Source organism: Oncorhynchus masou, chromosome 27 (genome assembly GCF_036934945.1).
Source record: "Oncorhynchus masou masou isolate Uvic2021 chromosome 27, UVic_Omas_1.1, whole genome shotgun sequence".
NCBI classification, from domain to species: Eukaryota; Metazoa; Chordata; class Actinopteri; order Salmoniformes; family Salmonidae; genus Oncorhynchus; species Oncorhynchus masou.
In genome coordinates this window covers 1,046,026-1,059,029 of record NC_088238.1, presented here as the reverse complement: position 1 = coordinate 1,059,029, position 13,004 = coordinate 1,046,026, and the positions used below count along the sequence as shown (strand labels likewise).

The following is a 13,004-nucleotide window of genomic DNA, read 5'->3' as shown; positions in this document are numbered from 1 at the left end:
TACTGTCTCTATTATATTATGACAGACCAGCTAATCTACTGTCTCTATTATATTTTGACAGACCAGCTAGATCTACTGTCTCTATTATATTATGACAGACCAGCTAGATCTACTGTCTCTATTATATTATGACAGACCAGCTCAATCTACTATCTCTATTATATTATGACAGACCAGCTGGATCTACTGTCTCTATTATATTATGACAGACCAGCTAGATCTACTGTCTCTATTATATTATGACAGACCAGCTAGATCTACTGTCTATATTATATTATGACAGACCAGCTAGATCTACTGTCTCTATTATATTATGACAGACCAGCTAGATCTACTGTCTCTATTATATTATGACAGACCAGCTCAATATACTATCTCTATTATATTATGACAGACCAGCTAGATCTACTGTCTCTATTATATTATGACAGACCAGTTAGATCTACTGTCTCTATTATATTATGACAGACCAGCTTGATCTACTGTCTCTATTATATTATGACAGACCAGCTAGATCTACTGTCTCTATTATATTATGACAGACCAGCTAGATCTACTGTCTCTATTATATTATGACAGACCAGCTAGATCTACTGTCTCTATTGTATTATGACAGACCAGCTAGATCTACTGTCTCTATTATATTATGACAGACCAGCTCAATATACTGATTTATTATATTATGACAGACCAGCTAGATCTACTGTCTCTATTATATTATGACAGACCAGCTTGATCTACTGTCTCTATTATATTATTATAGACCAGCTAGATCTACTGTCTCTATTATATTATTACAGACCAGCTAGATCTACTGCCTCTATTACAATATGACAGACCAACTCAATATACTGTCTCTATTAAATTATGACCGACCAGCTAGATCTACTGTCTCTATTATATTAAGACAGACCAGCAAGATATACTGTCCAAATTATATTATGACAGACCAGCTTGATCTACTGTCTCTATTATTACAGACCAGCTAGATCTACTGCCTCAATTATAATATGACAAACCAGTTAGATCTACTGTCTCTATTATATTATTACAGTACAGCTACATCTACTGTCTTTTTTTTATTATGACAGACCAGCTTGATCTACTGTCTCTATATTTTTATGTCAGACCAGCTAGATCTGTCTCTATTATATTAAGACAGACCACCAAGATCTTCTGTCTCTATTATATTTTGACAGACCAGCTACATCTACTGTCTCTATTACATTATGACAGACCAGCTCGATCTACCCTCTCTATTGTGATATGATAGACCAGCTAGATCTACTGTCTCTATTATGTTTTGACAGACCAGCTAGATCTACTTTCTCTATTATATTATGACAGAGCAGCTAGATCTACTGTCTCTATTATATTATGACAGACCAGCTATATCTACTGGCTCTATTATAGTATGACAGAGCAGCTACATCTACTGTCTCTATAATATTTTGACAGACCATCTAGATCTACTGTCTCTATTATATTATGATAGACCAGCTCGATCTACTGTCTCTATTATATTTTGACAGACCAGCTAGATCTACTTTCTCTATTATATTATGACAGAGCAGCTAGATCTACTGTCTCTATTATATTATGACAGACCAGCTATATCTACTGGCTCTATTATAGTATGACAGACCAACTAGATCTACTGTCTCTATTATATTATGACAGACCAGCTATATCTACTGGCTCTATTATAGTATGACAGACCAGCTACATCTACTGTCTCTATAATATTTTGACAGACCATCTAGATCTACTGTCTCTATTATATTATGACAGACCATCTAGATCTACTGTCTCTATTATATTATGATAGACCAGCTAGATCTACTGTCTCTATTATGTTATGACAGACCAGCCTAGATGTCTCTATTATATAATGACAGACCATTAAACTGGATAAACAGATGTGTGCTTAGCTCTAAATCTGTATGGTACTTCATTCCCTGTCATATATTTATAAAATGGGGTTGTCTTCAATTTTTTTGTGGATGTGCAATTATTCTCCAGCAAAATGACCCATCAAACTGTCCGAGTTTCATGAACAAGCCCTTTTATCCTGGAAACTATGTTAATGTATACAACTTTTCAACCACACAAGACGACACTTCTGTGGAACAACAAAGATATTGTTGTTAAAATAAACAAGTATTTGTTCTTTCCTTAGTGGTTTGTAATAAAAATCATATTTGTGCTTGATTTATTTGATAAATAAGGAAATATACTCTCTTATATGAAGGTCTTGGAAACATAGAACTTACCAAAACATAAATGTAAATCTATATACAAAGCAACACCTTCAAGATTTACTCAATTCATATTATTATTATTATTATTATTAAATGTCATTTATGTTTTGGAGAACGTGTCAAGATAGATGTGGAATTTATGTTTGAAGGTTGCCCCCTGCTGGATAAGAAATGTAATAATAATAACTTCAACCAGATCTCTCCTTGAGGGAAATTCTTCTGGAATGAATATATTACTGAAATTTAACGGAAGAAAGCTTGGTTGCTCCCTCACACATTTAAAAAATAAAATAAAATAAAGTCAAAGAAGTTGACTTTAAAATGTTGCACAAAATATACCCTTGCAATAACTTGTCTTGTCATGAAATATGCCTTTTCTGTGACGAAGGGGAAACTATTATACAAAAAAAAATTGATGAGTGTGACTCTGTGAAGGTATGTCATTACATGTTTTATTACATTAATAAGATCCAGGTATTTACAATGAAAAATGTAACGTTATTATTCAAATGAAAACAAGACCACTGAATGAGTTATTCATTCTTCATTCTCTCTGGTAAATGTTATTTACACAAAAACAAATATTTGAAATCTATTACCAGATCTAATACATTTTTACTTGAAATCCAATATCTAATAAAATCTCTAGAATTGATCAATAACAACAAAAACACTGTATTCTTACAATTCTACAACTGTAACCCCTGACCTTTATTTTAGTAACTCACTTTTGAAAGTACATTTCTGCGTTTTTTATTTATTTTTGCTTTTAATGTCATTTTATGTTTCTTCAGAGAAAAAGTAAGTGTAGTGATGTCCTATGTTTGTATTGTAATTTTAAATGTTATAATTAAAAATAATTCTAAAAAATACATGTTTTAAATGTTATAATAAAAAAATAAAAAAATAAAATATATATATATATATATATATATATATATATATATAATATATATATAATAATGATCTGACTGCGCAATCCACTGTCTTATCTGCCCAGCCAGGCAATTTATACACTTGATCTCCACTATAAAAAGCAACTAGACATTATCTCACATTTTAGACTAATATTTAGTTTTTAACCGCGGAGATTTGTATAAACCTTGCTGTCTGTCTCTCCGACATTTTCAACATTGTTTCAATATTCAAATTCCATCTCCAGCTGTCCCATCTCATAGTAATGAACAAGTAGGAGTCGTGACGAGACAGGCAGGCAGGCAGCGTTTCTCAGCCAGCCGAAATCATGAATCAGCTGGCATCATTTTTATGGATATATATATATATATATATATATATACAAAGAAATGTCACGAAACGAATTGCAGCAGCTTTTACAGCATCTGTGTTTAAACTTATATTGTTCCTGTAGCTGTGTTGTTGGCGAGCTCCACTGAACAACTGTGTCCTGAAGAGAGAGCACATGTATCCAAATCAATGTCACTAGAAAACAGCTTGTAATGTAACTGTAGCCAGTGTAATTATTTTTTGAAGTGACTGTAAGTTAGCCGTAGTTGGCTAGCTAGCAAGAAGGGATGAGAACGAATTTGTCTCAGGCATCAAAATCATAGGGAAATAACCCAAGATGCGCTAACAATGTACCTGTGCTGCCGTTTCATCTTGACTTACTTTTGTTGCACACGGAACTATTTGTGCGCTTGGTGTTTGCCCTTGAACTGAAGAAAGACATGTTACCGATTATTTTTGGCCCTTGGACTAAAAGAAAAATCACTACATTGAACGTCTTCTGTCAACCCAGTTTAGCCACATAGTTTCTAAACAACCAACTTGTTTATGAAAGAGCTTCATTGGTCATGGTTTAATACCAATCAAATAATCATAGCCAACACATCATAAATGTTCATGATCAGTCTCAAAACATGCACATCTGTCCTTTGGTCTGAGTCTGAATTTGAGGTTTTTGGTTCCACTCACCGTGTCTTTGAGATCAGAGTAGGCGCACGGATGATCTCTGCATATGTGGTTCGCACTGTGAAGCATGGAGGAGGAAGTGTAATGGTGTGGGGGTGCTTTGCTGTCTGTGATTTATTTAGATTTCAAGGCAGACTTAACCAGCATGACTACCACAGCATTCTGCAGCGATACGCCATCCCATCTGGTTTGGGCTTAGTGGGACTTAGTGGGACTATCATTTGTTTTCAACAGGACAATGACCCAACACACCTCCAGGCTGTGTAAGGGCTAAATAACCAAGAAGGAGAGTGATGGAGTGTTGCATCAGATGACCTGGCCTCCACAATCACTTGACCTCAACCCAATTGAAATGGTTTGCGATGAGTTGGACCGCAGGGTGAAGGAAAAGCAGCCAACAAGTGCTCAGCGTATGTGGGAACTCCTTTAAGACTGTTGGAAAAGCACTCCAGGTGAAGCTGGTTGAGAGAATGTGAAGAGTGTGCAAAGCTGTCATCAAGGCATATGGTGGCTACTTTGAAGAATCTAAAATATATTTGCATTTAACACTTTTGGTTACGACATGATTCCACATGTGTTATTTCATAGTTTTGATGTCTTCGCTATTATTCTACAATGTAGAAAATAGTACAAATAAAGAAAAACCCTTGAATGAGTAGATGTGTCCAAACTTTTGACTGGTACAATATGCTTCAGTAAGATTATGATTTTTAGTATTTATAGCAGTGGTTATCAACTGTACTGTAGGGATGGAACGTAAGTCGCTGGATATTGAGGTCGTGGTGGCAGTTGCAGTGAGCTATTTGTTTGTCCAAGACTTGACATCAGAAGAGTTACAGGGTGTGTTGAGTGAAGGTGTTCCCGTCCTTTCAGGCTGTTGGTCTGAGGTAGAACTAGAGAGATTTAAATAGTGGAGTAAGGTGGTGGGTTTTTTAGTGAGTGCAGGGTTAGATGGTAGGGTATTTTTTTAATGTATTTATTTTACATTTTCAAGCCACGTATAAGGTAGTTAAACTCCAGTCTAGTAGGTGGCGGTAATGCAACATGTATTGGCTGCCAACCGCCGTTAAACATAATCGAAGAAGAATATTATCTAAGCGGAGGCATGCTTGAAGGTTAGCGACATATTGAACGAAATACAATAACAACTACTAGTGACACACAAACTGAGTAGCAAGTTATACCATTGTCGTGTAGAACATGGTATTATAATCTACATTTGGATATAACAAAGCCACTACACAAGTCGCGGTGATTCCAGGTATGTATTTGGCTGTGGACGCAGTGAGCCAATTTGTCATTCAGTGCATGTTTTAAAACTGATCATGAACGTTTATGATGTGTTTGACTATGATTTTTTTCTGGTATTAAACCATGACAAATGAAGCGCTTTCATAAACGGGTTGGTTGCTTAGAAACTATGGGACAAAACTGGGTTTACAGAAGACGTTCAATATGGCGATTTGAATTTTAATCCCAGGGCCAAAAAAGACCGGTAACGTGTGTTTCTTCAGTTTATACAAGGATAAACACCGAGCGCACAAATAATTCCGTGTGCAACAAAAGTAATCAAGGTAAAACGGCAACACCGAAATGGTTTTAGGGAAATAACCCCAAGATTTAAAAAATAAAATAATTGCAACTTTTTTACAAGTTGAGCCACAGTGTTCATTTAAATGAAAATGCCGGAGAAGCCGGTGTTGGCAGGATATTGTCACGGGTGTTCGGCCCGAGACAACCCTTCTTCCTTGTTTGCAAGCTACCAATTTTTAGTCCAGTCAAACAGATGAACAGTATCTACATTTTGTTTTAAGCTGTTTTCTAGTGACAGTTATTTGGATACATCATTAACAATGAGCTAATGAGGTGCGATTTACCCTGGCACAGAACATGTGCCCTCTGTTCAGAGCAGCTCGCCGACAACACAGCTACAGTAACACGGTCAGTTCAAACACTGGAGCTGTCTCGGCTGCTGCAACCTTTTGTTGTACCTTTTGTTTCAATTGGAATTTCTGTCTCTCTCTAGCTGAGAAACGCTGTCGCGACTCCTACTTGTTCATTACTTTGATATGGGACAGCTGGAGATGGAATTTGAATATTGAAACCAGGTTGCAAATGTCGGAGAAGCAGACAGCAACGTTTATACAAATCTCCGCTGTTGAAAACTAAATGTTGGTCTAAAAGAAATGTGAGATAATGTCTAGATGCTTTTTATGGTGGAGATCAAGTTCATAAATTGCCTGGCTGGGCTTATGAAACAGTGGATTGTGGTCAGATGCAACGGAGTAAATTGGAATTTTAAAGTCATAGATTTAGCCAGTGGTAATTTGTGGAATAGACACTGGCTGGAATGCACTTTTAACCAATCAGCATTCTGGATTAGACCCAATCGTTGTATACATTCATAACATTATCTAAGTGATGCTGTTGACGTTTAGTTACCTGGGTCAAGGTACAGCACATTTTTGGTGGGTGGCCCTTGGACTATTTAAAGAGGAACTATTTTGCAGATATGAAACACACAGTGGTGGAAAAAAGTACCTAAACTTGTGAAAGTGACGATTCCTTTTTATAGAAAATGACTCAAGTGAAAGTCACCCCGTAAAATACTACATGAGTAAAAGTGTTTGGATTTAAATATACTTACGTGTCAAAAGTTAAAGTATAACTCATTTCAAATTCCTTATATTAAGCAAACCAGGCGGCACGATTATTATCATTTTTTTAATTGACTGATGGCCAGGGGCACACCAACCCTCAGACATAATTTACAAACAAAGCATTTGTTTTTAGTGAGTCTGCCAGATCAGAGGCAGTAGGGATGACCAGGGATGTTCTCTGTTTGGTGAGTCCTCCAGATCAGAGGCAGAAGGGATGACCAGGGATGTTCTCTGTTTAGTGAGTCCTCCAGATCAGAGGCAGTAGGGAGGACCAGGGATGTTCTCTGTTTAGTGAGTCCTCCAGATCAGAGGCAGTAGGGAGGACCAGGGATGTTCTCTGTTTAGTGAGTCCTCCAGATCAGAGGCAGTAGGGAGGACCAGGGATGTTCTCTGTTTAGTGAGTCCTCCAGATCAGATCAGATCACTACGCCTGGCCCGCCACAGGAGTCGCTAGTGCGCGATGGGACAAGAACATCCCTGCCGGACAAACCCTCCCCTAACCCAGCCAATTGTATGCCGCCCCATGGGTCTCCCGGTCGAGACCGTCTGCGACAGATCCTGGACTTGAACCCAGAATCTCCAGGGGCACATCTTGCACCGTGATGCAGTGCCTTTGACCACTCTAGAGGCCCTAACAGTGCAATTTTGATGGCCAACTAGCTAAAAAAGTTTGAGGGGTTGCGCTAATCTGGCTCTGACAAGCATTAGTTGTTGATAGCCTACCTTGTCATGGTTGTTTGATCAACAGGACTTAAGTTCCCAAATGTAAGAGGACTCCCCTGGTGTTTACATATTTGCAAAGATCCATTCAAGTGTATTTTGTGGCTTTTGGCGAATGTGTTCTAATGATCTAAAGTCGTGTTGCTACTTCCTGTAAACACACAGTCCAGTTCATAGTGAATGATGACAGGCCCTACTTCCTGTCAACACACAGTCCAGTTCAAAGTGAATGATGCCAGGCCCTACTGTCTGTAAACACACAGTCCAGTTCATAGTGAATGATGACAGGCCCTACTGCCTGTAAACACACAGTCCAATTCATAGTGAATGTTGACAGGCCTACTGCCTGTAAACACACAGTCCAGTTCATAGTGAATGATGCCAGGCCCTACTGCCTGTAAACACACAGTCCAGTTCATAGTGAATGATGCCAGGCCTCTGTGCAAATGGCTTGTTCGTATATAAGCCTACTGTAGTTCTGATTGGCTACGGGGCCCCAGTCTGCGTAGACTCTGGTCCTGGACGAGACAGCTGTTTCATTTACTGCAGTGTCTACTAGTCGTCCAAACGCACGGCCACTTTCCCTCTATATTGCTATAGGATTTTCACAAATGCCCAAACATGAATGAAAATGTGAAAATGGCCATTTGACCAAGTGCTCGCTTGTCAGAAATGTCTGTGTTCAGGAAACAGCCATTGACCAGCTTTTCAAGCTTACCAAATGTTTTTTGACATTATTAACTAGCTACCAAAGAATGGAGTTTCGCTGAGCAACTATCGTCATTACCATCACGGCCTGTATGCACTTCCTAATAAGGTCTGAAATGCCCAAACATTCTATAAATGTATGACAACGTGAAATGACCATAAAAGGGCACTGTTCTTCCTGGGGTGAATAGAATGATGCAACTAAATAAATGCCTGGAAATAATCTATATTACATTCTGGGTGGAGAGCAGGTGGAATAGTGTTACATTCTGGGGGTAGAGCAGGTGGAATAGTGTTACATTCTGGGTAGAGCAGGTGGAATAGTGTTACATTCTGGGGGTAGAGCAGGTGGAATAGTGTTACATTCTGGGGGTAGAGCGGGTGGAATAGTGTTACATTCTGGGAGGAGAGCAGGTGGAATAGTGTTACATTCTGGGGGTAGAGCAGGTGGAATAGTGTTACATTCTGGGGGGAGAGCAGGTGGAATAGTATTACATTCTGGTGGGAGAGCAGGTGGAATAGTGTTACATTCTGGGTAGAGCAGGTGGAATAGTGTTACATTCTGGGTAGAGCAGGTGGAATAGTGTTACATTCTGGGTAGAGCAGGTGGAATAGTGTTACATTCTGGGTAGAGCAGGTGGAATAGTGTTACATTCTGGGGGGAGAGCAGGTGGAATAGTGTTACATTCTGGGGGAGAGCAGGTGGAATAGTGTTACATTCTGGGGGGAGAGCAGGTGGAATAGTGTTACATTCTGGGGGTAGAGCAGGTGGAATAGTGTTACATTCTGGGTAGAGCAGGTGGAATAGTGTTACATTCTGGGGGTAGAGCAGGTGGAATAGTGTTACATTCTGGGGGTAGAGCGGGTGGAATAGTGTTACATTCTGGGAGGAGAGCAGGTGGAATAGTGTTACATTCTGGGGGTAGAGCAGGTGGAATAGTGTTACATTCTGGGGGGAGAGCAGGTGGAATAGTATTACATTCTGGTGGGAGAGCAGGTGGAATAGTGTTACATTCTGGGTAGAGCAGGTGGAATAGTGTTACATTCTGGGTAGAGCAGGTGGAATAGTGTTACATTCTGGGTAGAGCAGGTGGAATAGTGTTACATTCTGGGTAGAGCAGGTGGAATAGTGTTACATTCTGGGGGAGAGCAGGTGGAATAGTGTTACATTCTGGGGGGAGAGCAGGTGGAATAGTGTTACATTCTGGGGGGAGAGCAGGTTTAAACAACCAATTTAGATGTTATGTTCCTACACTGTTGTGGGTGATAAAACGGAGATCTGTCTATATTCATGAGACGCTCATGCCTCTGCTCTACCAATGGGACTCATTGTTACAAAGGCGACAAGTCCAATATTAGCTCCTAGAAACTTATTTGTCTTTTTTGTTGTTTTTTTTGTTGTCAAGAGTGGAACCACTCGCTCTGTTTGTTCCTCTCTGGATAAAATCAACAACGTTTCCATTTGCTGGATCAGCCGGTCTGTGTGTGGCAGTAATAAGTGATTTTATTGGAGGTGCAGAAAAGGTGGATTTGATGCTTTATTTCGACATTATTAAGTTGGACAAGCTGTTAAATGGCTGCTTCTTGGGCTTAAAAGAGAATCGCTGTATTCAACGTTTCCTGTAAGCCCAGATTGTTGTTCAGTTTAGATTGTTGACAACATGTAAACTATATTTTTGTCTCTGATTATTGAAAATATATACATCTGCACAATGAGCTCTTGTTGTGTCAAATACATCATTACCGTTGTTGGCAAGGTAGCGTGCGAATTTGAGCCATATTAGCATAGACCAGGCATCAGTCAAAACAAGACATGGTATGAAGAACGAGATGAAACGAGCCACCTACGTTTCCCTACATGCCAGCTTCTTGTCATTGTTGCTAGCTATCTGGCCATCCAGAATCACCCAACAGACTTTTATTTATTTTACCTTTATTTTACTCGGCAAGTCAGTTAAGAACAAATTCTTATTTTCAATGACGATTGATTGATGATTTGTACCTTGTCAGCTCAGGAATTTGAACTTGCAACCTTTCAGTTACTAGTCCAACGCTCTAACCACTAGGCTACCCCATTTGAGCGCTCGTGTCATTTTGTCTTTGTGACGTTGTCAGCTAACCCGTTTTATAGAAGTTATTTATATTTTTTTAGGACATATTTGACCAATGTTTGCTGCTTCTCTTTCCTCTTGCCTTTCAGCGAGCTATGGCCGGCCTGTCCAGCTACGCCGTACGTATGGCGCGTCTCAGTGCACGTATCTTTGGGGATGTGGCGCGTCCTACGGACAACAAGTCCATGAAGGTGGTCCAGCTGTTCAAGGAGCCGCCCATGGCCCAGAAAAAGGAGGTGTACGACTGGTACCCTCAACACAAGATCTACTATGCCCTTACACAGAAGCTACGATACATGGGACTCTTCAGGTAGACATGACATGGTGATGGGCTTAATGGATCCATAGGCCTATTCATGGGAAAGGGATCTGGGTTGTTTTGGCATGTCTGTGTTTGGCAGTGTGCAATAATGTATACAGCCCTACTCTAGCCAGAACCACTGCTAGAGGCTTCAGAAGGTTCTTCTGGCTAACCACAGACAGAGAAATTACAGTGTTCTAGACCCTGTTAGTCTCTGTGTTCTAACCAGACAGTGTTCTAGACCCTGTTTGTCTCTGGGTTCTAATCAGACAGTGTTCTAGACCCTGTTTGTCTCTGGGTTCTAACCAGACAGTGTTCTAGACCCTGTTTGTCTCTGTGTTCTAGACCCTGTTTATCTCTGGGTTCTAACCAGACAGTGTTCTCGACCCTGTTTGTCTCTGTTCTCGACCCTGTTTGTCTCTGTGTTCTCGACCCTGTTTGTCTCTGTGTTCTAGACCCTGTTTGTCTCTGTGTTCTAGACCCTGTTTGTCTCTGTGTTCTAGACCCTGTTTGTCTCTGTGTTCTAACCAGTGTTCTAGACCCTGTTTGTCTCTGTGTTCTAGACCCTGTTTGTCTCTGTGTTCTAGACCCTGTTTGTCTCTGTGTTCTAACCAGTGTTCTAGACCCTGTTTGTCTCTGTGTTCTAGACCCTGTTTGTCTCTGTGTTCTAGACCCTGTTTGTCTCTGTGTTCTAGACCCTGTTTGTCTCTGTGTTCTAGACCCTGTTTGTCTCTGTGTTCTAACCAGTGTTCTAGACCCTGTTTGTCTCTGTGTTCTAGACCCTGTTTGTCTCTGTGTTCTAACCAGACAGTGTTCTAGAACCTGTTTGTCTCTGTGTTCTTCTGTACACCTCCTTCAGTGCCGTATTAATTGAGCTCACATCAGTAACACCATTCCCTCCCTGCTTCCCCACCAGAGATGAACACGAGGACTTCAAGGAGGAGATGCGCCGGCTGAGGAAGCTGAGAGGCAAAGGGAAACCCAAGAAGGGCGAGGGAAAGAGAGCCAGCAAGAAGAAATGAGCACTTCCTTTCCCTGTCATACCTGTGGATAAACCCAGCCTTGCTCCGTCATACCTGTGGATAAACCCAGCATTGCCCTGTCATACCTGTGGATAAACCCAGCATTGCCCTGTCATACCTGTGGATAAACCCAGCATTGCCCTGTCATACCTGTGGATAAACCCAGCATTGCCCTGTCATACCTGTGGATAAACCCAGCCTTGCCCCGTCATATAGGACCTATGGGGGAATCACAACAGTCCTCGTTTGCTTTGGGACACCAGAGGAATGGCCTCCCTAACTGTGTTCACAACGGTAACATGTGACCCCACTCAGGATGTTCATAATGACTGGATCCTTGGAACAGCTGATGATGTGTGTTGAGAGGATCCTTTCCTGTCCCCATCACAGAAGATCCTGTCTGACAAGTGACCGGTCTTTGACCGCTGTGTGTTTGGTACATAAAGCATTGGGGCGGCAGGGTAGCCTAGTGGTTAGAGCGTTGGACTAGTAACCGGAAGGTTGCAAGTTCAAACCCCCGAGCTGATAAGGTACAAATCTGTCGTTCTGCCCCTGAACAGGCAGTTAACCCACTGTTCCTAGACCGTCATTGAAAATAAGAATTTGTTCTTAACTGATCCTGTCTGACAAGTGACCGGTCTTTGACCGCTGTGTGTTTGGTACATAAAGCATTTCTGTTCATTGCTTTCCAAGATGTTTCACTTGTATCCAAGGTGTTATGCTTTCCAAGATGTTTCACTTGAATCCAAGGTGTTATGCTTTCCAAGATGTTTCACTTGTATCCAAGGTGGTATGCTTTCCAAGATGTTTCACTTGTATCCAAGGTGTTAAGCTTTCCAAGATGTTTCACTTGTATCCACGTTGTTATTGGCTTTCTGTTCTCATTAGTCTCTGTACAGTGACCGGGTGAAGGAGAACTGGAGGGCGTCAGTACATAGAACTGTGATGCTGGTATGTTCCTATTGACTGAGACAAAGCTGGTTGTTTTACACCTGTTCTGAGTAACACCAGGTGTCGTGAATAAAATACTGAAAACAAATCTGCTGAAATGGGACTCTCCAGTGTGTGACTGGGTTTATTGCCATGCAAATACTGTGTTATACAATGTTGTTACTAGCGACTTCGTGTAACGACAGGAAACCCATTTAAAAACCTGATGTGTTCTCTGTATGAATTGATGCCCAGGGCCCAGTTTTTGAAACCTGATCTGTATTTCTCCTATCGGATAAACTGAATAGACACCAGTTCATTATATTTCTAATCATTTAGTCTGTTTATAGTCCCTGAGGGTG

The 13,004-nt window shown here is 40.4% G+C and overlaps 1 protein-coding gene across 2 annotated transcripts; it reads left to right on the top strand.

Annotated features, from left to right (window-relative positions):
• Nucleotides 1-5,263: 5,263 nt before the first annotated feature.
• LOC135515550 (small ribosomal subunit protein mS33-like) lies at nt 5,264-12,766 on the top strand. Of its 2 annotated transcripts, none has more exons than XM_064939171.1 (3): nt 5,264-5,451; nt 10,479-10,699; nt 11,607-12,766. In XM_064939171.1, the coding sequence occupies exons 2-3, from the start codon at nt 10,485-10,487 to the stop codon at nt 11,710-11,712; spliced, it is 321 nt and encodes a 106-aa protein (XP_064795243.1). In that variant the 5' UTR covers nt 5,264-5,451; nt 10,479-10,484; the 3' UTR covers nt 11,713-12,766. The 2 variants fall into 2 exon arrangements, with proteins under 2 accessions (XP_064795243.1, XP_064795240.1); XM_064939168.1 differs by lacking the exon at nt 5,264-5,451 and adding an exon at nt 5,928-6,131.
• Nucleotides 12,767-13,004: the final 238 nt, after the last annotated feature.